The 25,545-nt window shown below is 34.9% G+C and overlaps 2 protein-coding genes across 3 annotated transcripts in view; both read right to left on the bottom strand.

Moving 5' to 3' along the window:
- Positions 1-411: 411 nt before the first annotated feature.
- Positions 412-18,811, bottom strand: mlc1 (modulator of VRAC current 1). The gene is made up of 12 exons (XM_057835614.1): positions 18,649-18,811; positions 15,037-15,266; positions 11,546-11,635; positions 11,371-11,424; positions 11,196-11,297; positions 8,402-8,503; positions 8,271-8,342; positions 8,090-8,206; positions 5,658-5,714; positions 5,457-5,579; positions 5,234-5,398; positions 412-3,370 (listed from the first exon to the last, which is right to left on the bottom strand). Exons 1-12 carry the CDS (start codon positions 18,728-18,730, stop codon positions 3,293-3,295), a joined length of 1,272 nt encoding a protein of 423 aa, XP_057691597.1. The 5' UTR covers positions 18,731-18,811; the 3' UTR covers positions 412-3,292.
- A 1,121-nt stretch (positions 18,812-19,932) lies between these two features.
- The window catches only part of btbd11b (BTB (POZ) domain containing 11b), a 147,437-nt gene continuing 141,824 nt past the window's right edge, over positions 19,933-25,545 (bottom strand). The window contains exons 14-17 of one of the 2 annotated variants that reach the window (XM_057837463.1): positions 24,204-24,285; positions 24,062-24,130; positions 23,828-23,941; positions 19,933-22,466 (exon numbers count right to left, since the gene is read on the bottom strand). In XM_057837463.1, the coding sequence (XP_057693446.1) occupies positions 22,257-22,466; positions 23,828-23,941; positions 24,062-24,130; positions 24,204-24,285 (475 nt within the window). In that variant the 3' untranslated portion in view covers positions 19,933-22,256. The remainder of the gene's footprint in view (positions 22,467-23,827; positions 23,942-24,061; positions 24,131-24,203; positions 24,286-25,545) is intronic. The other variant, XM_057837464.1, reaches the window with a different exon arrangement.

The following is a 25,545-nucleotide window of genomic DNA, read 5'->3' as shown; positions in this document are numbered from 1 at the left end:
ACTAAATACTTATTTGCCCCACTGGACATTCTAAATATAGTGTATATATAAACATTCATATGATATATACTACTACTATAGACGAGAAAAGATGCTGACGTGAACTTCGACAAAGTCGCGACAAGACTCAACAAAAACGGGGGAGCTTATATAGACACAGACACGGGGTAATGAGACAACGAGGAACAAGTGGGTGACACAGGGGGATGCAGATTGGAGGATACACTTGGAGCAGGTACAACAGGTCCAATCATTGGGCAATCACGGAAAAGTCACACTAGGAGGAAACAAACACAAACCCTAACAATATATACAGTATATACATAATACACACATACGATGCATACATCATATGTAAACGTACTATAAATACATATATACTATACATACTTTTTATGTATACATACATAATAAAACATACTATACAGGCAAGGCAAGATAAATTTATTTGTATAGCACAATTCAACACAAGGCAATTCAAAGTGCTTTACATCACATGTACGTATACTGTATCACATATATACTGTAAATAGAGTACTTACGAAATTAATTAGTTCTGGAAGTAGTTTCCTAACCTGATGTAACCTATGTCGAGATGTTTGTAAGTAGAGGTACCACTGTGCTATAGAAGAGGTGATTAATTTTGGGGGTATGAGTCACAAATGTGTGTATATATATATCTGTTATATGTATGTAATCTGCATACACAAGGTGAGATTAATAAATTTATTTCTGTATTTCTGCTTGTTTGTGTTTAACATAACTGAAGAATGAATAAAGATATTTTCAAATTTGCCGGTTCTTTTTGGTCATAAAAAAAAAAAAAAAAAAAAACTTGCCGGTTATGGCTGTGATATGAAATGAATGAGATGATTCACTTTAAGGATAATAAGGTCAAGGGTCGCAGAGGTTTGTATATATTTTTTTTTTGTCAGTAAAATTGGGTTCAAGATAATTCAAGAATGAATAAAGAGATTATCGCCAAATTGCAGGATACTTTTGTAATATGACATGGAAAAGAGGATTAATTTTTGGGGTCATGAGGTCAAGGGTCATAGAGGTCAGAAATCCTTTTTTGTGAGGTAGGGGTCGTAAAAAAGGGTTACCGGTTATGTTTGTGATATGAAATGAATGAGATGATTCACTTTAAGGATAATAAGGTCAAAGGTCACAGAGGTTTGTAAATGTTTTTTGTCGGTATGATTGAGTTCACGGTAACTCCAGGTGAATAAAGGGATTATTGTCTAATTTGCAGGATATGTATGTAATATGACATGGAAAAGAGGATTAATTTGGGGGTCATGAGGTCAAGGGTCATAGAGTCATAGAGGTCAGAAATGTTTTTTTTGGGGGGGGGGTATTTTTTAAAAAAAAAACATGCCAGTTATTTTTGTTATATGAAATGAATTAGATGGTTAACATTAAAGATAATAAGGTCAAAGGTCAAATAGGTTTGTAAAAGTTTTTTGCCGGTACGATTGGGTTCAAGCTAACTCAAGAATGAAAAAAGGGATTATTGTCTAATTTGCAGGATATCTTTGTTATATTACATGGAAAAGAGGATTAATTTTGGGGTGTCATGAGGTCAAGGGTCATAGAGTCATAGAGGTCAGAAATGATTTTTTGGGGTGAGTGGGGTCATTTAAAAAAAAACAAAAAAACTTGCCGGTTATATTTGTGATATGAAATGAATATGAAGATTCACTTTAAGGATTATAAGGTCAAAGGGCAGAGAGGTTTGTATATTTTTTTTTTGCCGGTACGATTGGTAACTTAAGAATGAATGAAAGGATTGTTGTCAAGTTGGCAGGATACATTTGTAATATGACATGGAAAAGAGGATTCATTTTCGGGGTCATGAGGTCAAAGGTCATAGAGTAAGCGAGGTCAGAAATTTTGAAATAACTCAAGAACGAGGAAACTTGCTTGTATTACAAAACAAAATCAGTTATTATAATTAGCTGTAATGAGGTCATAGGTCACAGTTATGTGTGTGTTCAAGATAACTCAAGTACGATTCAAGGGATTATTATCAAAACCTGCATCATATGTTTGCAATATGAAATGGAAGAGATGACTATATTTTGTGGTTCAAGAGCTCAAAGATCACAAAGGTTTGTTTATAGTTTTTTTTCCTCGTTTATTTTTTTGCACCGCAAGCGTAATAACGACACAGTTGACAGAAAACATGTTCTACTTCGTATTGAGAAGTGGAAACTAGTTTTATCTCAAGAAGAAGACCTACAGTGATACTTCACAAACGTGTAAACTTTGTAAAACGTGCATTTAAACATGTTACACAATAATACTGTGACTGTCATAACCCTGCTGTCCCAACACAAGAAATAAATGTTTTAAGACAAGTGAAAATCTACTTCCATTGTAGTTTTAGGGACTACAAATATGGCAACTTTCGTACATTCACTTTATGGTTCTTGCTGTTGCAATCTAACTACAGTAGGGGGTGTCAAACATCATTTTCGTAGTTATGGCTTCCTTCGGAGGGTCGTCATGTCCGCCAACTATGATGGGTTAGGGCTGGGTTTATCGACAACTAATCGATTATCAAATCGACAAGAATTTTTTTTGTAGTTGATGATGCATTTGAACATTGTTTTGAGCCTCTAAATGGCAAACTTTTTTTTTTTTTTTTTTTAAACATTAACATTAAAACCAAAAACTTTTTAAAAAATTATATATTTCTTTATTTGTTAATATTTATTAAATAAAAAAAATTCTAATGAAAAATAGGAAAATGTTTTATGTTATGATTAATTTTTAAAATGCATTTCAATTTTTCAAAAAATGTGGAAAAATTCAGGAAATATTCATTTCTTTTAGAATGTATTTTTAAATTTTCATTTATTTATTTTTTATTGAATGATTTTTTTTTCTAAATTCAAAAAAAAAAAAGTAAAAAAAACCTGTTCTCAATTTTTAAAAAAAATGCGTTTATTTATATAGATTTCAATTTATGAATTAGAAAAACAAAAAGGGTTAATCACTTTTCTCTTTTTTTTTTTTTAACAAAAATGGAAAAACAGTAAACATTTATTATGAACATTTATACATACATTTAAAAAAAAAAATCTTGTTTTTGAAGACCACTGATCATTTATTTAAATTTTAATTTAGCAAGAAATATGATTGACTTTAACATGATTAACTTTCACAGGCCACACTAAATGATGCAGCGGGCCGGATCTGGCCCTTGAGCCTTGATTTTGACATCCGTGATATATTAGAGGTTGAATGATATATCTCCAAAGTTGCATTGTTTGTATATTGTAGTTCATTGAGTGATTTGCACCATAACGGCCTTTCGGGTCCTGTCCTTGCTCAAATTCTGCAACACTCCATTGGATGTTTGCTGTAAAAGGGAAGAAGAAGAAACAAAGAATTATGATAGTGAATTAACAATATATTTTTATAATATTGGAATCAGAAGAGAAGGACATTAACTTATTGCCCGCCATTGAGAAAGACAGCGGTCCAAATTGATTTAAATTGAGAGGACTGCTATTGACGGCGCTAGACGTCCAATCCATTTTGACGAGGAGGGGCCAATTAATCTTAGTTTTGGATAATAGTAATAATAATAATATTGTTTTTAAAAATAAAAAAATTAACTTATACCAACCCCCCGCCCGAAAAAAAAACAAAAATGCAAAAAAATGAAAACCTGCAAAGAACTGAAAACTACAGAAAAAAAATGTAAAAATAAATAAATAAAATAAATCTAAATATAACATAATAAACCTGAAACAAAATGGAAAACTGTAAAAAAAAAACACGAAAAACTAGGAAAAATACCCAAAAACTCAAAACCTGCAAAAAATATTAAAACTATAAAACAAACAAATAAATGAATAAAACTGTAACCCCCCCAAAAAATGAAAAAGATTAATCAAAAACTGAAAAACTGAAAAAATAAAATCTGCAACAAACACAAAAAGCTGTTAAATAAATAAATAAAACATAGAATGGTAAAAAAAAAAACATTAAAACCTGAAAAAAAAAACATGAAAAATTGCCGGCAAAAACAAGTGAAACCGCCCCCCCCCCCCGAAAAAAACACACACACAAAAAAAGAAAACCTGAAAAAAAAAAGAAAAAACAAAAAAGAAAAACGCAAACAAAAAAAAAGAACTGAAAAACTACAGGGAAAACTGTAAAAATAAAGAAATAAAATAAATCATAGCCCCCCCAAAAAACAAAAAACACAAAAAAAATGAAAACCCGTAAAAAAACTGAAAACTGAAAAAAAAAAGCTACAAAAATCATGAAAAACTGTTTTAAAAAATCATTATACCCCCTGAGAAAAATACCAAAAAATCAAAACCTGAAAAAAAAAGGAAAACTGTAAAGAAAAAACCCCACAAAAAACTAAAAAGATACAAAAAAAAAAAACCCTGCAAAAAACATTAAAAATGTAAAATAAATAAATAAATCAAACAAAGAATGCAAAAAAAGGAAAAGAAAACCTGAAAAAAAAAACCACACGAAAAATTGGCAGCAAAAAAAATTGTATACATCCCACTCCTGAAAAAAACATAAAAAAAGAAAACCTGGGGGGGAAAAAAGGAAAAAAAACAAACAAACAACAACAAAAAACGCAAAAAATAAAACCTGTTTAAAAAAAAACTGAAAAAACACAAAAAACTATTGAAAAAATAAATACATCAATTGTAACTCCCACTCCTGAAAAAAAAAAAAAAAGACAATGAAAAACTGAAAAAAAAACCCTGCAAAAAACACGAAAAAAAATTCATAAACTCCCCCTGAAAAAAAAAACCAAAATGAAAAACTGAAAGAAATCTGAAAAACCGCAAAAAGTTTAACCTGATTAAAAAAAACAAAATAAAAACACACTGTTGAAAAAAAAAACTGTTGAAAAAAATTACATCAATTATAATTCCCCCCATCGAAAAAAAAGGAGAAAAAAAATTCATAAACCCCCCTAAGAAACAACAAAATGAAAATCTGGGGGGAAAAAACTGAAAAAAAAAAAAACACGAAAAACTGTGAAAAAAAACAATTGGAAACTGCAAAATACAAGAAAAAGCAAAAACAATAGAAAACTACACTTAATCCTCTTTCAACTTAATGGCTGCCATTGACCGCGATAGGCGTCCAACCCATTTTGACTAGGAGGGGCAAATGAATGTTCATTCGTCCATCCTCATTGACCGCCGTCAATGGCACCCAATGAAATATGATGTTAAACGTGTACCCCGCAGTACTGTCCAAAGGTCCCCGTGCTCTCATCGCACTGTTGCGACGCCCTCGAGCGGAGCCGACTCTTGTAGAAGGCACAGTGCACCACCGTGGCGGAATTTAAAATGGCTTGCGCCAGCAGCAGCGCCAGCAGAATCAGCAGCAAGATGTCATAGGATTGCTGGAGGCAAATCAATGTATTAATACTTCATCGAGACTTTTGGCCGTCAGACTCGTACCTTTGCTGTAGGCACGTCATGGAGAAAAATGTCAATAAAACTGATCACGCTGCAGGAGAGGAAGCCAGAGGCCGAAAAGAGGAGCGGAGATGTCACGCTGCTGATGGCGATCAGAACTTCCACCTGAATGACACCAAGGAGAACAAAATTTCATGACATGCAAAGGTACCACCAATAAAATAAAATATATGTCATACTCACCAGGCATTTGTTGGGGTATTCCGACACCACATGACTGGCGATGGCGCTCGGAAAACACTGCGAACGTGAACACATTCCATCCAAATCAGTATGATAAGTCACAATGACGTGAACAAATGAGTCTTTCCTAACTCATTGCCTGCCACTGATAACGACAGACGTGTAATGTATTACGTTTACTCCGTTACATTTACTTGAGTCATTTTTGGAGAAAAATGTACTTCTAAGAGTAGCTTTACCAAGCTATACTTTTTACTTTTATTTGAGTAGATTTGCGAAGAAGAAAACGGTAGTCCTACTCGACTACTTTGGGCTACCCTGGTCGTTTACATGATAAGACGTTGCAACAATAATCATATGACTCCATCATACCAATCACATGTAACAATACAATAGCATGACCACACGCAAGCTAGCAGTTAGAAGTCCTACAATCACTAAGTAGTATGTATGTGTATACATAAGACGTACTGTATGTAGGAATACATAGGAAGTATAGTATTTACAGTGTGTATGTATGAATATACAGTATGTATGTATGTATGTATGTATGTATGTATGTATGAATAGTATGTATTTGTACGTATGTACTTATGTACGTAGGTATGTATGAATATTACGTATATATAGTTTGTATGAATCATGTATGTATATGTGTACGTGTGTATGTAATATGTAATATGTATGTATTGTATGAATCTATAGTATGTATATATGTTTGTTTCAAACGCATATATCATATGTATGTGTACTATATGTTGTATATTATATTGTGTGTGTGTATTTGTGTATCTATGGTATGTAGCTATAGTATGTATGTATCGTATGTGTCTATTGTATGTATGTATGTATGTATCTATCTATGTATGTATCGTATGTGTCTATTGTATGTATGTATGTATGTATCTATCTATGTATGTATCGTATGTGTCTATTGTATGTATGTATGTATGTATGTATGTATGTATGTACCTGTATGTATGCATAATATGTATCTATAGTATGTTTGTATGTATATATGTATGCATGTATCTATGTATGTATGCATGTATCTATGTATATGTATGTATGTATGTATGTATGTATGTATGTATGTATGTATGTATGCATGTATCTATAAATGTATGCATGTATGCATGTATCTATATATGTATGCATGTACAGTATGTATGTATGTATGCATGTATGCATGCATGTGTATATGTATGTTGTAGTTTAGTATGTATATATCCTATGTATGTATGTATGTTTAGTATGCATGTATGTATGTATGAATAGTATTTATGTATGTATGTATCTATAGTATGTATGTATCGTATGTGTCTATTGTATGTATGTATGTATCTATGTATATATCGTATGTGTCTATTGTATGTATGTATGCATGTATATATGTATGTATATATGCATGTATCTATGTATGTATGCATGTATCTATGTATATGTATGTATGTATGTATGTATGTATCTATAAATGTATGCATGTATGCATGTATCTATGTATGTATGCATGTACAGTATCTATGTATGTATGCATGTATGCATGCATGTATGCATGCATGTGTATATGTATGTTGTAGTTTAGTATGTATATATCCTATGTATGAATGTATGTATAGTATGCATGTATGTATGTATGAATAGTATTTATGTATGTATGTATCGTATGTATGCATGAATGAATAGAATTATATATGAATGAAAGTATATATGTATGTATGTATGCATGTATGAATAGTATGTATGTAGTTATGTATGTATGTATGAATAGTATGTATGTATGAAAGTGTATATGTACTGTATATATGTATGTATGTATGTACTGTATATATGTATGTATTTATGTATGTACAGTGTGTGTGTGTATGTATGTATGTATGTATGTATGTATGAATAGTACTGTATGTATGTATGTGTGTGTATGTATGTATGTATGTATGAATAGTACTGTATGTATGTATGTATCATATGTATATACTGTATAGTATGCATGTATGTTTGTATGTATTGTATGTATGTATGTACCCTATCTATACTATGTATATATGTATGTACATTATCGTATGTATATATATTTATGTTGTAGTATATATGTATATACTGTATAGTATGTATCAATAGTATGTACCGTATAGTATGTATGTATGTATGTATGTATGTATGTATGTATGTACTGTATGTATGTATACATAGTAAGTATAGAGTACATAGTATAGCATAAATAGTATGTATTTCCTCATGTTCATTCGCCCCATGGCAGTCAGAATGAACTGGACGTCTAATGCCATCAGTGTCAGTGAGTTAAGATAGATACTACTCTTGTGCAAAATGTTGTTGTTATGAAGAATCATTTTCATGACGTATGGGGCAAAGTACTAAAAAGCCCTACTAAATTCACACAAGGCTTAAGTCACACGTGATAGTTTTCTTACAGCCACGAGGATCCAGAAAAAGGTAACCGACAAGTACGGGCCGGGCTGCAAGGCGTCCATGTTGAGCGCGATGATACCTCCAAACACTGCGGATATTCCTACGATCACTTCGATCACCTGTCGCACACGTGTCCACTCGGTTAAAGAGAGCACTGATCGGGTGCGTTCCGCGGTGACTCACAGAGTACGCTTTCAGCAGACGAGTCGGGTATACGGGAGGACTCGTGAACGAAGATCGCCGGCTCGGGTCGGGCTGGAAAAACGGAAGAATCAAAAAATGAGCGAAGGCATACTTTAGAGACGGAAAGCTACCTTTCTGTGGCAGCAGCAGTCCTCTCCGGCTCGAGCTGAGAGGATGACAGTGGTGGCCGTCAACACCTCCAGCAAAATCAGCAAAATGAGGTTAAAGTTGATCTAGGCACAGGAATACAAACTTTTTCAGAAAGTTCTGGAGAAATTGTGTGGGGGTGCTTTGCTCTGCTATAAAGCTTTGGTCACTTCCTGTTAATATTAGGGCATTGTCAGGTCACTGTATTGTTAAAATGGCTGCTATTGACCATGTCAGATGTCACTTCCTGTACATTTTGAATTATTTACTGTTAATTTTAGGGCGTTTCTGGGTAATTTCCTGTTCATTGATCACTTTCTATTGATTTTGGGTCACTTCCGGTACATTTAGGGGCATTCCCGCCTCACTTCCCGTTAATTTTGGGTCACTTCCTGTCCATTTTGACGTCTTCCAGGGTAACTTTGTGTACATTTCGTATTATTTGTTGTTGATTTAAGGGCATTTCTGGGTCATTATCTGATAATTGGTCACTTCCTGTTGATTTTGAGTTACTTCCTGTACTTCCTGTACATTTTAGGGCATTCTCGTCTCACTTCCTGTAAATTTTGGGTCATTTCCTGTCGGTTTTTAGGCATTCCAGGGTAACTTCTGGAGCATTTTGTATTATTTCCTGTTGATTGCAGGGCATTTCTGGGTCATTTCCTATTAATTAGTCATTTCCTGTACATTTTGAGGTCTTCCAGGGTAACTTTGTGTACATTTTGTATTATTTGCTGTTGATTTAAGGGCATTTCTGGGTCATTATCTGATAATTGGTCACTTCCTGTTGATTTTGAGTTACTTCCTGTACATTTTAGGGCATTCTCGTCTCACTTCCTGTAAATTTTGGGTCATTTCCTGTTGGTTTTTAGGCATTCCAGCATAACTTCTTGAGCATCTTGTATTATTTCCTGTTGATTTCAGGGCATTTCTGGGTCATTTCCTATTAGTTGGTCATTTCCTGTACATTTTTGGGTATTCTGAAATCACTTCCTGTAAACTTTGGATTATTTACAGTTAGTTTAAGGGTGTTTCCAGCTCAATTTCTGTTTATTGCTCGCTTTCTATTGATATTGGGTCACTTTATGTACATTATAGGTTATTTTCTGGTCATTTCCTGTTCACTAATCACTTCCTGTTGGTTTTGGGTCATTACTTGTACATTTTGAGGCATTCCAGGGTCAGAATTTGGATCATTTCCTGTTGAACTTAGTGTATTTTAGAATAATTTCCTTTTAATTGGTCACTTCCTGTTGATTATGGGGCATTTCTGCACCACTTCCAGTTGATTTTAAGTATTTCAGTGTAATTTCCTTTTCATCGGTCACTTTCCGTTGATTTTGAGTCACTTCCTGTACGTTTTTATTGGTATTTCCCGGCTCACTTCTTCTACATTTTGGATAATTTCCTGTTGATTTTAGGGCATTTCCCATTAATTGGTCACTTCCTGTTGATTTTAGGTCACTTCCTGTACATTTGGGATTATTTACTGTTAATATTAGGGCGTTTCCAGGTCAGTTTCTATTTATTGATCACTTTCTTTTGATTTTAGGTCTCTTCCTGTTGATTTTGGGTCACTACCTGTACATTTTAGGGCATTCCAGAGTCACACCAGGTCCATTTTGGATTATATCTTGTTGATTTTAGTCCATTTATGTGTAATTTCCTATTTATTTGTCACTTCTTGTATATTTTGGAGTATTCTGAGGTCACTTCCTGACCATCTTGGATTATTTAGTGTTAATTTTAGGGAGTTTACGGGTCATTTCCTGTTCATTAGTCACGTCTTGTTGATTTTGGGTCATTACCTGTATATTTTGAGGCATTCCAGGGTCACTTCTGGTACATTTTGGATTATTTTAAGGAGGTTTTAGGGTATTTCAGAGTAATTTATTTTTCATTGGTCACTTCCAGTTGATTTTGGGTCACTTCCTGTACATTTTGAGGCATTCCTGGGTCGATTTGTGTACATTTTGGATTATTTCCTGTAGATTTTGGGTCGCTTCCTGTACATTATGGTGCATCCCTGTGTAAATTTGTGTATATTTTGGATTATTTCCTGTTTATTTTAGGGAATCTGTGGGTCATTTCCGATGAATTTGTCACTTCCTGTCGATTTTGGGCCACTTCCTGTATATTTTCGATTATTTACTGGTCATTTCTTAGGGAGTTTCCGGGTCATGTCCTGTTCATTAGTCACTTCCTGTTGATTTTGGGTCTTTACCTGTATATTTGGAGGGATTCCGGGGTCACTTCCGGTAGATTTTTGCTTATTTCCTGCAGATTTTAGTGCATTTCAGAGTAATTAAACCTTTCATTGGTTACTTCCTGTTGATTTTGCTGCATTTCCGCATCACTTCCAGTTGATTTCGGGTCACTTTCACTCAATTATGAGGCAGTCCTGTTAATTTTGGGGCAATTCAAGGAAGGCTTTGTTTTTATTTCGGGCAAAAATAATGACCACCAAACAAGATTTTTTTTTTTTTTTGCAGGTCTGAGTTGAAAATCAATAGGAAATGTTCATGGCTTTGGAAAAGAGTGGGCCCATTGGAATTTTAAGCAGATGTTTTTTGTCCCAAAACTAAAAAAAATGAAAAACTGGCTAATAACGTTAGCGCACCTTGATTTTGTGAATTTTTTGGGGGGTCAAAAACATTTCATTTTCAGCGCCGTGGTTAACATTAGTGCCAAAATCAAAAGAAAAGGGTGTGAATTTGCAAAGCATCACCCCGATTCTAGCAAATCTGTGTTGAATTTTAAAAGAAAAGCTCATTTTACATTGACCGCTGAAGGGTTGACAACCAGTTTACATCCAAACCAAACCAGGCAGGTGGTCGTCACTGCAAAGGTCGACACGTAGACCACCTGGAAGTCTGACACCTTGGCAACAAAAACAAAGAAAACACTCTTTATGACAGTCATTAGTTTTGTCCGCGTTATGTTCATCACTTACTGCGACGTGTCTGTTCTTAGCAATAGCAAAGCTAGCGATCGCTGCAGGTATGGCCTGTTGTGTAAAGTAAAAAACACAGTCAAAATTCATCTTCTTCATCTTTTCTATTAAGACTCGTGAATTACTTTTAGGTCACATTCAGTGGCGAGTTCAAAAATAAAGCTATTACACTTACAGAGCCAGCAGCGCAGCGCAGGTAGTCCATGGCAACAGGAAAGAGGTTTCCAAGATACAAAGAGAACCCGGAGGTGATGAGAAGACTGCCCTGTCAATTTGTCAATACAATTTTCAAATGGGAAAATGAAGATAATTTGCCTATATTTTTTCCTTAACTCATCAGTAGTGCGTTACTACACTTTTGTGAATCCAGATTGAGGAAAAAAAACCACTGTGCAGAAGTACTGTGGAAAAGTCATCCATTTTCACCTAATTGATGTAGGTAGTATACTTTGTTTAGTGATGCGTAAAGGGAAGCGTAGCATTGTGGCTACAATGGGGAGAACAAGTATTTTCTACACTGTCGATTTTGCTGGTTTTCCCACTTGCAAGCCATGTATAGGTCTGTAATTTGTATCATAAGTTCCCTTCAACTGTGAGGGACGGAATCAAATACAAAAATCCAGAAAATCACATTGTATAATTTTTAAATAATACATTTATATTTAACTGCATGAAATAAGTATTTAATACATTACCAACTAGTAAATATTTCGGCTCTTAGTTCTTTTTTAAGAACCCCTCCTGTTCTCCATTCATTACCGGAAGTAACTGCACCTGTATGAACTTGTTACCTGTATAAAAGACACCTGTTCACATGCTCAAACAAACAAACTCCAACCTCTCCACAATGGCCAAGACCAAAGAGCTATGTAAGGACATCAGGGATAAAATAATAGACCTGCACAAGGCTGGATGGGCTACAGGAAAATAAGCAAGCAGCTTGGTGAGAAGGTAACAACTGTTGGAGCGATTATTAGAAAATGGAAGAAGTTCAAGTTGACGGTCAATCTGCCTCGTTCTCCGTGCAAGATCTCACCTCGTGGGGCATCACTGATCATAAGGTGAGGGATCAGCCCAGAACTACACGGCAGGACCTGGTCAATGACCTGAAGAGAGCTGGAACCACAGTCTCGAAGAAAACCATCGGAAACACGTTACGCCGTCATGGATTAAAATCCTACAGCGCACGCAAGGTCCCGCTGCTGAAGCCAGTGTATGTCCAGACACGTCTGAAATTTGCCACTGACCATCTGGATGATCCAGAGGAGCAATGGGAGAAGGTCATGTGGTCGGATGAGACCAAAATGGAACTTTTTGGTCTAAACTCGGCTCTTTGTGTTTGGAGGAAAAAGAAGGATGAGTGCAACCCCAAGAACACCATCCCAACTGTGAAACATGGAGGAGGAAACATCATTTTTTGGAGCTGCTTCTCTGCCAAGGGTACAGGACGACTGCAACGTATTGAGGGGAGGATGGATGGGGCTATGTATCGTCAGATCTTGGCTGACAACCTCCTTCCTTCAGTGAGAGCCCTGAAGATGGGTCGTGGCTGGGTCTTCCAGCATGACAACGACCCAAAGCACACAGTCAAGGCAACTAAAGAGTGGCTCCGTAAGAAGCATCTTAAGGTCCCGGAGTGGGCTAGCCAGTCATCAGATCTGAACCCTATAGAAAATCTATGGAGGGAGCTGAAAGTCCGTGTGTCCCGGCAGCAGCCCCGAAACCTGAAGGCTCTGGAGAAGATCTGCATGGAGGAGTGGGCCAAAATCCCTACTGCAGTGTGTGCCAACCTTATCAAGGACTACATGAAACGTTTGGTATCTGTAATAGCAAACAAAGGTTTCTGTACCAATTATTAAGTCCGATTTTTGTGATGTATCAAATACTTATTTCATGCAATTAAATGCAAATTTATTATTTAAAAATCATACAACGTGGTTTTTTTGTATTAGATTCCGTCCCTCACAGTTGAAGAGAACTTATGATACAAATTACAGACCTCAAACCAGCAAAATCGGCAGTGTATCAAATATTTGTTCTCCCCACCGTAACTAGCAAAACTACAAGGCTGACAGCCATTTTTATGATTTTAATAAGGTAAAGATGCTAACTTGGAGCTGGACACTGGACAAAATTCATTGAATGGTTATCAAAAGCAAGCAAAGTCTGTTTCCTCTTGTAGAGTCTCTGGTGTGAGGCCATAAACAAAAGGTGTCTTTCATTGGGATTTACTTTGAAGGGTACCTTGGATAGAAAGACATGTAGTTTTTAAAAGATAAATGTTAGTAGGAGTTACAATAATTTGATATTAAAACTAGAGATGTCCCGATCGATCAGCATCCCGATCGATCGGGTCCGATCAAGTCATTTTCAAAGTATCGGAATCGGCAAAAAAATATCAGCCATGCCTTTTTAAAACATTTTTTTTTTTTTTAATTAAATCGTTTTCTAATTGTATTTCACGTTACAGACAAAATGTCTTACACTCATCCAGTCTTTAGTTTTGGCTTAAAGTAGGACTGTCAAATTTATCACGTTAACGGCGGTAATTAATTTTTTAAAAATTAATCACGTTAAAATATTTAATGCAATTAACGCATGCGCTGCACGACCCACTCACACATTGTCGCGTTCAATCTATAAAGGCACCGTTTTACCTATACATAGAGTTAAAAGGCAGTGTAAAATGAGGAGAGTGAAGTTAGGCAGTCATTGGAGCCTTCATTTAATTGGCTAAAGCCTTAAAATCCCCCTCTCAACAATTAAAAATATCGTGGGAAGCAATGTGAGGAAGAAAGGTAGTAGTTGATCTTTTTCTTAACACCCTGTAGTGTACCCAACGCAGAGAAGATATATCAATTGGTGTCACTACTCACAGTCATGGTTGCACTTCCCATCATGCATTTGGGCAGAACAGTTAAATGTCCACAGTATCATTTACTGAAAGCTCAACAAATACACTAGATGGCAATATTTAGTCACAATATACAAAGTCACATTTATCCTTTAAGAATTACAAGTCTTTCTATCGGTGGATCCCTCTCACAGAAAGAATGTTAATAATGTTAGTGCCATCTTGTGGATTTATTGTTCTAATAAACAAGTACAGTACTTATGTAATGTATGTTGAATGTACGTATATATCCGTCCGAGTTTTATTCTTTTTTTTTTCTTAATGCATTGCCAAAATGCATATGATCGGGGAAAATTATCGGGAATGATTGGAATTGAATCGGGAGCAAAAAAAAGCAATCGGATCGGGAAATATCTCAAACTAATACAATCGGATCGGGAGCAAAAAAACATGTTCGAAACAACCCTAGTAAAGATGCTAACTTGGAGCTGGACACTGGACAAAATTCATGCAATGGTTATCAAAAGCAAGCAGTCTGTTTCCTCTTGTAGAGTCTCTGGTGTGAGGCATTAAACAAAAGTTGTCTTTCATTGGGATTTACTTTAAAGAAGAACTGAACTAGGACACCTAATGAGTACCCTACAAAAGTTCAAATCCTTTTCGGTCCAGCGGCACTCAACAAAGGAAGCAGAGAATAAGATTTTTATGACCGTTCCACTCAAATTTTCAAGATCAGGGTTTTCTCTGTAAACACACCGATCTTATCAAACTTGTGCGGAACGGCGCGAAGCCTATTTCCTGCCTCCTCTTACCCCAATGAGGACGCTGTAGAGCCAGGCCCTGTAGCTGAAGCAGGGGTGCTTTAGAGCCTCCGGCTGAGCCAGCTGCAGGTCGCTGGCCCTCACGTCCACCGTGTAGCTGTCCCGCTCCGAGCCGTCCCTGTCGGCTCGCCTCCCCAGGGAGCCGCCTCTTTCCAGGGTGGACACGGGGGTGTAGGTGAACTCCTCTCGGGCGGACACTTCCTCGCGCTGCAGCACCATCGCTTCAAAAAGGGAATCTGTTTAGAACTCGGTCGGCAGACTCATGTGAAAAGATAAAACTCCAGGGCCTGATGGGTTTTCATTCGAGTTTTCTTTTTTTGTTTTTCAAAATAACTCATGAGGAGATATTCGTTCCCATATATATGTTCATTTTACTTGATATAATTATTTCTACAATGTTTTGTCATCTTTCTGGGTTCATATGAATAAGAGTGTCGCTATGAGCTTCTTCTCTGAAGCAAGGTCAAAGCAGAGAATATAACATAGCTGCTCGTAAAATTACACTTTCTTGTGAGCGTCTTCATGGGTGAATATGGGGACATTCCTTTTTGGATTTGGAATAATAAAAAGTGTATGCGCTGGATGTCGGGATGGAATCTTCAATCCTGGCCGGCCAGCTTTTGATTGTTCTTTTCTTGATAAATACATTTAGCTTAAGTGATTACAGTGATCCCTCATTTTTCACGGTTAATGGACACCAGAACTGAAAGAAAGCAAAAAACCTGTGAAGTAGCGCCCCACCCCCCTCAACAGGATCAACAGGAAGTCACCCATAAATGCCTGTAAAACAACAGGTGTTTCTGGGTCACTTCCCGTTGATTTTGGGGCATTTCCGGGTCACTTCCTGTTCTGTAACCCAATATAAACAGGAACTGATCAACAGAAATACCCCAAAATCAACAGGAAGTGTCCCATTTCTGGCTCACTTGTTGATTTTGGGGCATTTCTGGGTCACTTCCTGTTCTGTAACCCAAAATAAACAGGAACTGATCAACAGAACTGCCCCCAAATCAACAAGACCTGTCCCAGAAATGGCCATGGGGTGGGCTGTTGATTTTCAGACTTTCATGGGTGTCTTACTGTTGATTGTCAGTCACTTCCCCTTAACTTGGGGTCTTTTCTGGGTCACTTCCTGTTCTGTAACCTAAAATCAACAGGAACTGATCAACAGAAATGCCCCAAAATCAACAAGAACTGTCCCAAAAATGGCCACGGGGTGGCCTACTTTTTTCAGGCATTTATGGTTGATTTCATGTTGCTTTTCAGTCACTTCCTCTTAATTTTGGGGCATTTCTGGGTCACTTCCTGTTCTGTAACCCAAAATAAACAGGAACTGATCAACAGAACTGCCCCCAAATCAACAAGACCTGTCCCAGAAATGGCCATGGGGTGGCCTGTTGATTTTCAGACTTTCATGGGTGTCTTCCTGTTGATTTTCAGTCACTTCCCCTTGATTTTGGGGCATTTCTGGGTCACTTCCTGTTCTGTAACTCAAAATCAACAGGAACTGATCCACAGAAACACCTCAAAATCAGGATGTGTCTGAGAAATGGTCATGGGGTGGCCTGTTGATTTTCAGACATTTATGTGTGTCTTCCTGTTGATTTTCAGTGACTTCCCCTTAATTTTGGGTCTTTTCTGGGTCACTTCCTATTCTGTAACCCAAAATCAACAAGAACTGATCAACAGAAATACCCCAAAATCAACAAGAAGTGTCCCAGAAATGGCCACAGGGTGGCCTGTTGATTTTGGGGCATTACTGGGTGACTTCCTGTTGATTTTCAGTCACTTCCCCTTAATTTTGGGTGCTTTCTGGGTCACTTCCTGTTGATTTGGGGGCATTTCTGGGTCACTTCCTGTTCTGTTACTCAAAATCAACAGGAACCGATCGACAGAAACACCTAAAAATCAACAGGATGTGTCCCAGAAATGGTCATGGGGTGGCCTGTTGATTTTCAGACTTTCATGGGTGTCTTCCTGTTAATTTTCAGTCACTTCCCCTTGATTTTGGGGCATTTCTGTGTCACTTCCTGTTGATTTGGGGGCATTTCTGGGTCACTTCCTGTTCTGTAACTCAAAATCAACAGGAACTGATCGACAGAAACACCTCAAAATCAGGATGTGTCTGAGAAATGGTCATGGGGTGGCCTGTTGATTTTCAGACATCTATGTGTGTCTTCCTGTTGATTTTCAGTCACTTCCCCTTAATTTTGGGTGCTTTCTGGGTCACTTCCTGTTGATTTTGGGGCATTTCTGGGTCACTTCCTGTTCTGTAACTCAAAATCAACAGGAACCGATCGACAGAAACACCTAAAAATCAACAGGATGTGTTCCAGAAATGGTCATGGGGTGACCTGTTGATTTGCAGGCATTTATGGGTGCCTTCCTGTTGATTTTCAGACTTCCTGTTCTATAACCCAAACTCAATAGGACGTGATAGGAATAGGAAGTGAACACTTCCTTAATTGTAACCCAAAATCAACAGTAAGTAACCCAGAAATGATCCACAATTAACGAGAAATGACTGAAAATCAACAGGAAGTCATCCATAAATGCCTGAAAAACAACAGGCCAAAGATTCAGGGACACTTCCTGTTGATTTTGGGGCATTTCTGAGTCACTTCCTATTCTGTAACCCAAAATCAACAGGGAACTGATCAAAAGAAATGACCCAAAATCAACAAGAAGTGTCCCAGAAATGGCAAGGGGATGTCCTGTTGATTTTTCAGGCATTTATGGGTGACTTCCTGTTGATTTTCAGTCAGTTCCCCTTAATTTTGGGTAATTTCTAGGTCACTTCTTGATGATTTTGGGTAATTTCTGGGTCACTTACTGTTCATTTTGGGTTACAAATAAGGAAGTGTTCACTTCCCCTTAATTTGGGGGCATTTCTGGGTCACGTCCTATTGATTTTGGGTTACAGAATAGGAAGTGACCCAGAAATTCCCCAAAATTAAGGGAAAGTGACTGAAAATCAACAGCAAGTCACCAATAAATGCCTGAACAACTACAGGCCACCCAGTGGCCATTTCTGGGACGCTTCCTGTGGATTTGGGGCATTTCTGTTGATCACCTCCTGTTGATTTTGGGTTACAGAACAGGAAGTGACCCTGAAATGGCCACGCCTGTTGTTTTTCAGAGTAGAAACACAAACGCCTGACAGGCAACACATCGGCTTGACTCGCCGCCACAGACTCACGCACATCATCCGCTACAGTATTTTTATTTAAAACAAAAGCGCTACCAAAGCTAGCAAGTGCTACCTGACTTTAACTGTTACCTCAGTCGATTCCTACAAAAAGGGTGAGTTGTCTACTTTTGCACATGAACGGTAAATTAATGTTTGAACAATAAAAATACAAATTTACAAGTTTCATGTTTTTTTTCTCTATACATAATTTAATAATAAATCAATCCAACATCCAATTTTGATTGAGAATACCGTCAGCTATCATTTAATCAAACTAGATTTCCGGACAAATTAAGCACAAAAATGTCTCTAAACATTTAGTCCACAATCAAAACTTGATTCATTTCATAATCAACTATTCACTTTGTCAATTATAAATGTAGTTTAATCCAATCCAACGAGAGTCCACTTACCGACAATTGAATAATCCCAAATATTGTCCAAACACCTGACTATTAAACGCCACCCGATTTTAGCGTGCAGCTCTTTCCACATGCCATATCTCGGTTTTAGCAGCCACCTCCTCTCTTTCTCAAACTTTTTCAAAGTGCGGAGCTAAAACACATGTCTCTTGTCCTGCCGGCCAAGTTTTTGTTCCAAAGGGGGAGCGCCTGTGCATGACAACAAGGACGGTATGAGGGGGCTCGCGCTGGGGGCAGAGTTTTCAGGGCAAACATCCTTTTGATTCTAGCTCAACTTCGCATTGAAAAGAATCGTCTGTCAAGCGGCGAGAACGAAGGAATCCCATGCAATGGAAACTGTCAAATGCGAACAGCTTGATAAAACTTCAAGTACAACGCAACCTTTAATTTGTCTATGGGTGCCGTAACCATAGCAACACCTTAACAATGGCTGTCACCCCCTTCCCGATTTACCGCAAACGCCAAACACATAACAGAGTGAAAAGTACCATCATGTTTCAGCACCATCGCATTGAAAAACTAGTGCATATACAGTGTATCACAAAAGTGAGTACACCCCTCGCATTTCTGCAGATATTTAAGTATATCTTTTCATGGGACAACAATGACAAAATGACACTTTGACACAATGAAAAGTAATCTGTGCGCAGCTTATATAATAGAGTTATTTCCCCCCTCAAAATAACTCAAAATATAGCCATTATTATCTCAACCCCTGGCAACAAAAGTGAGTACACCCCTCAGTGAAAGTTGTCTATATTAACTCATTTGCTCCCAAAAATGTATAAATACGTTCTATTTTTGTTTCAGTGTGCCAAAGATGTATTTATACGTTATGTTTTTTTTTCACAAGAGACATCTCTAGGTTCTGATGCAACTTAGCTCCAAAGCACAATGCTGAAAATCCATTTTAAAGCAATAAAACTGGCCACTGGAGGGCAGTAGCACATTTGGTAAGACCCGCAACCCGATTCAATGGAACAAACAGCCGGACTGCACGGCCAGGGCGCCGGCGGAAGATGACCGAATGGACGTCCACGATGCCAGGTGGCGGACGACCGGGCAGAACAACCTGGACGACGCCCGGGATGCCAGGCGTTGGACGACCGAGCAGAACGACCGGGACCACCAGTGCAGCGGGTGAAGCCGTTAAGCCCGCGCTGCCGTGCTTGGCCGCTCGCGTCCCCCACACCCTCCAGTGTCCTGCACGGCCAAACCAGTCCCCCCCCCAGCAACACAAGTTCCCCAGGTGAACTCCGCCACGAGGCAGGGTCACCACAAAAGAAAGACTAAAAAAAATCCATTTTGATGAGACAGGCGGCAATGAGGCAAAAGTTTACCTCGGTTGTCGCGACCACAATAGCGTCATCTCTCAGTTAGTTATGTGTAAATAAATTGTTTATTTTATTTTTATTTTATTTTCATTTATGATGTGTTAACAGGCAAATTCTTTGTTTTTCAAATATAAAACAGAATAAACAGCGCCCCCTTTTGGACGTTATCTTCACTTTTTTTTCCCCAGCAAGAAGTAGAGACCGAAGGAAGAATCACACAAAAATGTCACAATTCACATCCGATCGCATCTGAATTTAATGTTTAACCCTTACAGCGCCATCGCCGTCCATCGTCGTCGATGGCGGCGGACAATTGAATGACAACACACTTTGAGATTGTAGAGACACATGCCGATCGATGACAAATTGAGCCTCAACTTTTTGCTCCCCTCGACATGCAACGGTTACACGCGTTTCCACAGCAATATTCAACAATAAGACACATAAGAAAACATCTGTGATATATACACTGACTTACATAATCGATAAATCTGATTCTATCAACAATATTTACACCGTCGTGAGAAAAACGAAGCTTTGATTTCCACGTAAAATGAGACGGATGCCGCTTAAGTGGCGTTACGGGCGTCGTGAAACAAATGACTTACCACAGATGTTGAGAAATTTTAGCGTTGAGTTAGCTATCTGCTAAAAAAGCGTCTACAGCAGGGGTGTCAAACTTAGTATTATTATGTTGTCCAACTCATTTAGACTGCCATTGACGGTGCTGAATGTCCGATTCATTGTGACTGGGAGAGGCCAATAAATCTTCCTCTTAAATAATAATTACAAACAACAATAACAAAAAACACAAAAAACTGTAAAAAAAAATAAATGAATAAATAAAAATAAACATGAAGAAAATGAAAATCTGGAAAAAAACAAAACAAACAAACAAAAAAAAAAGTAACAAAAAAATGAAGACCTAAAAAAATTTGAAAAATCGTAAAAAAAAAAAAAAAAAACTGCAAACAACAATAAAATTGTGAAAAAACAAAAAGCGACACTCATTCACACTTTGTTTTAAATAATCTTGTGAAAAAGTTTTTTTTTTTTTTTTTTGTAACCATCCCTCCAAAAACTAAGTGAGAAAAATTGAAGAAAAAAAATCGTAAAAGAAAAAGCAACAAAAAAAAAAAAAAATAACTAAACACAAACAAAAAAGAAAAAAAAAACGTTTAAAAAACTTGAAAAAAAGCAAAAAATGAAAAACTAAAAAACAACAAAACTAAACTGAAATAACCCTCGCAAAAAAAAAAACAAAAAAAAAAAAAAATCACAAAAATTTTTGGGAAAAAAAACATAAAAAAAAAGAAAAAACAAAACACAAAAAAATGAAAACCTAAAAAAAATTTGAAAAACTGAAAAAAAAATATAAATAAACCAAAAACTGCAAACAAAATTGTGAAGAAAAAAAAAAAAAAAAAAACGCGACAGTCATTCCTCATTTAACTAATTGAATTGCTGAATCATCACTGAATTATTTGTAAAAAGCAAAAAAAAAAAATGTGACAAACAGTTTTAAAGAAAACTGTAGCACCCCCCACAAAACAACAATAAAATGGAAAAAAAAAATCTTAAAAAAGGAGGGAATCTAAAAACTGCAAAATACAAAAAACGAAACACAAAAAAAAGTTAAAAAGAAACAGAAAATAAACAAACGCAAAAATAGAAAACCTGAAAAAAAAAAAACCGAACAAAATTGAAACCCCCTGACTCCTAAAAAAAACAGAAAACTGAAAAAAACAACGACAACAAAAATTGTGGCGAAAAAAAACAAAAACACAACAACAACAAAAACACTCATTCCTCATTTAACTCACTGACTGCCATTGACGGCGATAGACGTCCATCAGTTTTGACTCGGAGCGTGCAATATATCTTTGTTTTAAATAATAATTTTCACAAAAAAAGCAAAAATCATGAAAAAAAACCCCATTCAAAACATTGTAAAAAATGCAAAAAAATGAAACCCTGAAAAAGAAAAAAAAAACTTGAAAAACTGCAAAAAACACGAAAAACTAGAACAACATGTTTGCAAAAATACGATATTTTCCAATTTATGGAAGACGGAAATTTTACATAAATTTGATTTTCGCGGTAATCGTAGTCGATCCACGAGATTTACCTTCACGTGCTACGCAAAATGTTGCGGGCCGCCAGTTTGACACCCCTGATCTGGAGGCTCACACAAATCGCAACTCGCGAATGTACTAAAGGTTCTATATATTTATTGATTTTTATAGCCAAGATTATTTTGAGAGTTCAAACCACCGATCCCTTGGACGACGACAAGTGGATGGACTGGATGCGGACGGACAGAGTTCTTTCCAAATTTTGGAGGACGTCATAGCTGGGGCTGTCCGGAGGGACGTCGTACAGCAGCTGCTTGAACGGCTCCAGCTCGATCAGCATTAGCATGTTCTTCAGGAAGTAGCCTTCGATGTAGGAGGCCAAGTCGGGAGCGTCCAAAAACTGAAAGATGAGAGAAAAAGTAGAGCGACTGCCTCAGACTAATCGGTTTTCAAATGGATGATGAATATTTTAGACATGTTGTTGATGTAAAAACTGGCAAAAATACTCAAATATTTTTTTTCTTTTAAATTTTAAACCCATAAAACATCCCAATTAAAATCATTTTTGAAATTATTTTATACATCAGTTTCATCATTTCATTTTTTAAAATTTTGTTGATCACATCTTTTAATTTTTCTTTTTAAAAAAATATATTTTTAAAATTTACTTTTTTATTTATAATATATTAAAACATTAAATAATTATCTACTTTTTCAACCTTTTCAATATTTCTTTTGTTAAATATTTTATACATTTTTTTTTTATGATATATTTTCCTTTTTAATTTATTCAGATATTTGAGATGGAAAAAGAAACTAAAAAACAATAAAATAAATTTTAAATGATATATTTTCCTTTTTAATTTATTCAGATATTTGAGATGGAAAAAGAAACTAAAAAACAATAAAATAAAATAAAGTTTTTCATTTGCTTCAGTTCATTTTAACAAGAATTTTACATTTGAAAAAAATAAAATATTCTTGTAATTTATTGAATTGTATTTTATATATATATATATATATATATATATATATATATATATATATATATACATATATATACATATATATATATACATACACTATTTTATACTGTATTTAAATTCTTTAATATTTTGTTTATGTATTTTATTACATCTTTTCATTTTTCTCTTTCATTTTAAAATATTTTAAAATATTTATTTTTAATATTTTATTATAGTATTACATTTATATATTTATATTACTAATTTAAAAGATTAATATTGCTATATATTTAATTATACACATTTTTAAAAACGTATCTCCTTTTTTAACCTTTTGAATCTTTATTATATTTTATAATTAATTTTTTAAGTACATATAAATTCTCTCTTAATTTATTCAAAGAATAATTGAAATGGAAAAATAAATAAATAAAATGTTCTTCATTTACGAAAATTCCTTTTTAAAAATTATTTTTAACGAGTCTTTTAAAGTTTGGGGGGAAAAGGGAGTGAAGGTTAAAAAATAAAAGAATTAAAAAATAAAAATTAAATAATAATTAAAATAATACATATTTTATTTGAATTTATTGAAATGTATTACATTTATTATTTAATTAATTATTGATTATTTTTAAGATTTTCTGACATTTATTATATATAAATAATATTATAATGATTATATATGTATTTATATATATATATATATTATTTTTTTTTTAAAGAACAATCAATATTCAAATCATTTCATTAGATTTTAATATTTTAAAAAGTGATTTAAGCCAAAATAAATATGCACCTTAGTGTGGTTGTAGATCTCCACGCAAGTATCCGTGTTGATGTTCTTGGTGCAGATGATCTCGCAATGCCTTTGCAGCGCCTCCAACTGGAAGAACTTGGACGCCGACAAAAGCTAGCATTCAAACAAACCAAATCGATTCATTAAAAAAAAAAAGTAAATAAATAAAGCTCCAGGTGCTGATGGGTTTTTGCAGATGATTATCTTAAAGCGCCAAATCATAACAATAATAACCTCCATCACATCAGGGTTCCGAATGTGTAGCGCATCGGCTCCTCCGCAGTAAAGGTACTGCATTACAAGCTGGAAGTGGAAAAGAAAAGGATATATAAATCGTGTTAGGACACAAACATGCGGTTGCAAGTCGACGCAATACCTGGAAAATGTGGTATTTCACATGGCTTATTTCAATGCAGGTGTTTTCGCCACAAGGTCGATTTGCCAGGAGAGTTTTGAACCTTTGCATAAACAAAAGTTGGGAAAATTTTGTTTTGACATGAAAAAATGAAAAGTTAGGAATATTTTTGAGGGTAAGTGTCAAACTCAAATCACAAGGCCAGACTGTGACATTATTTTTGTGGCATGTGACTTGTTCAAATAAAATGGAAATAATGTTTTTGGAGTTCTCAATGAAAGATGAAATTACAGGATGTAAAGAAAGAAAAATAGATGTTTACAGTGTTTATTTATTTGTACAGAATACTATTTCTTTTTTTAATACACCAATACCAATAAAAGGAAAAAAATGGTGTTTTTCCCATTTTTGTTAAACAAAATTTACTACATATGTATGTACATGTATATTTATATAAAATAAACCAAAAGTTGGACTTATTGGATTTTATTTAAAATATATATATATATTTTTTTTTCAAATAAACAATAGTTACTGTTTTTATTTATTCATATATTTGCTTTTTTAATATAGATTTTAAAAAAAGAGAAAAATGTAAATAAATGAGATATATATATATATATATATATATATATGTGTATATTGTATATTATTATTAATTTTTTTAAAGAGGACTTTTATTGGATTTTCTAACCTAATCCTAAAAAAGACAATATTTACTTTATCTATATATATTATTTTCAAAATAAAACAAAGTCACAAAATGTTTTTTTTTTTTTTTTTACTGTTTATATATATATATGTATTTTTAATAGATTAAAAAAAAATGTTTACCTCTTTTTGTTAAATATTTTTTTTTTTTTTTTTTTTTAAAGGACTGATTGGATCTCCTTTTGAAAACAAAAAACAAAAAAGTTTAAAAATAAATAAATAAATAAAAATATTTACTGTTTTTATTCATTTGCTTTTTAAAAAAAATAATTAAAAAATCACATCAAAAAATTGTTGATACCTGTTTTTGTTGTATATATTAAAAGAAAAAAAATTGAAAATGAATTAAAAAGAAATATTGTGTTTTTTCTGTTTTTGGTAGAAAATTACTTGGACTGTATTTCCTTTTCAAAAATAAACAAAAATAAAAACATTTACCATTATGTCTTTTATTTAAAAAAAAAATAAATAAACATTTGTTTTACATTTAGAAAAATAAAGATATTAATTTTGTTTTTATGTTTAAAACAAAAAAATCAATTTTTAATTGAAAAATGTCAATAAATAAAAAATAAAAGAGAAATGTTATAAAAACATTCTTCCTGTTAACGGAAAATTTAATTTTTTTTAAAATAAAAATAATATTACAAAT

The sequence above is a fragment of the Corythoichthys intestinalis genome, chromosome 5 (assembly GCF_030265065.1).
Source record: "Corythoichthys intestinalis isolate RoL2023-P3 chromosome 5, ASM3026506v1, whole genome shotgun sequence".
Lineage (NCBI taxonomy): Eukaryota > Metazoa > Chordata > Actinopteri > Syngnathiformes > Syngnathidae > Corythoichthys > Corythoichthys intestinalis.
This window is presented reverse-complemented; position numbering and strand designations above follow the sequence as displayed.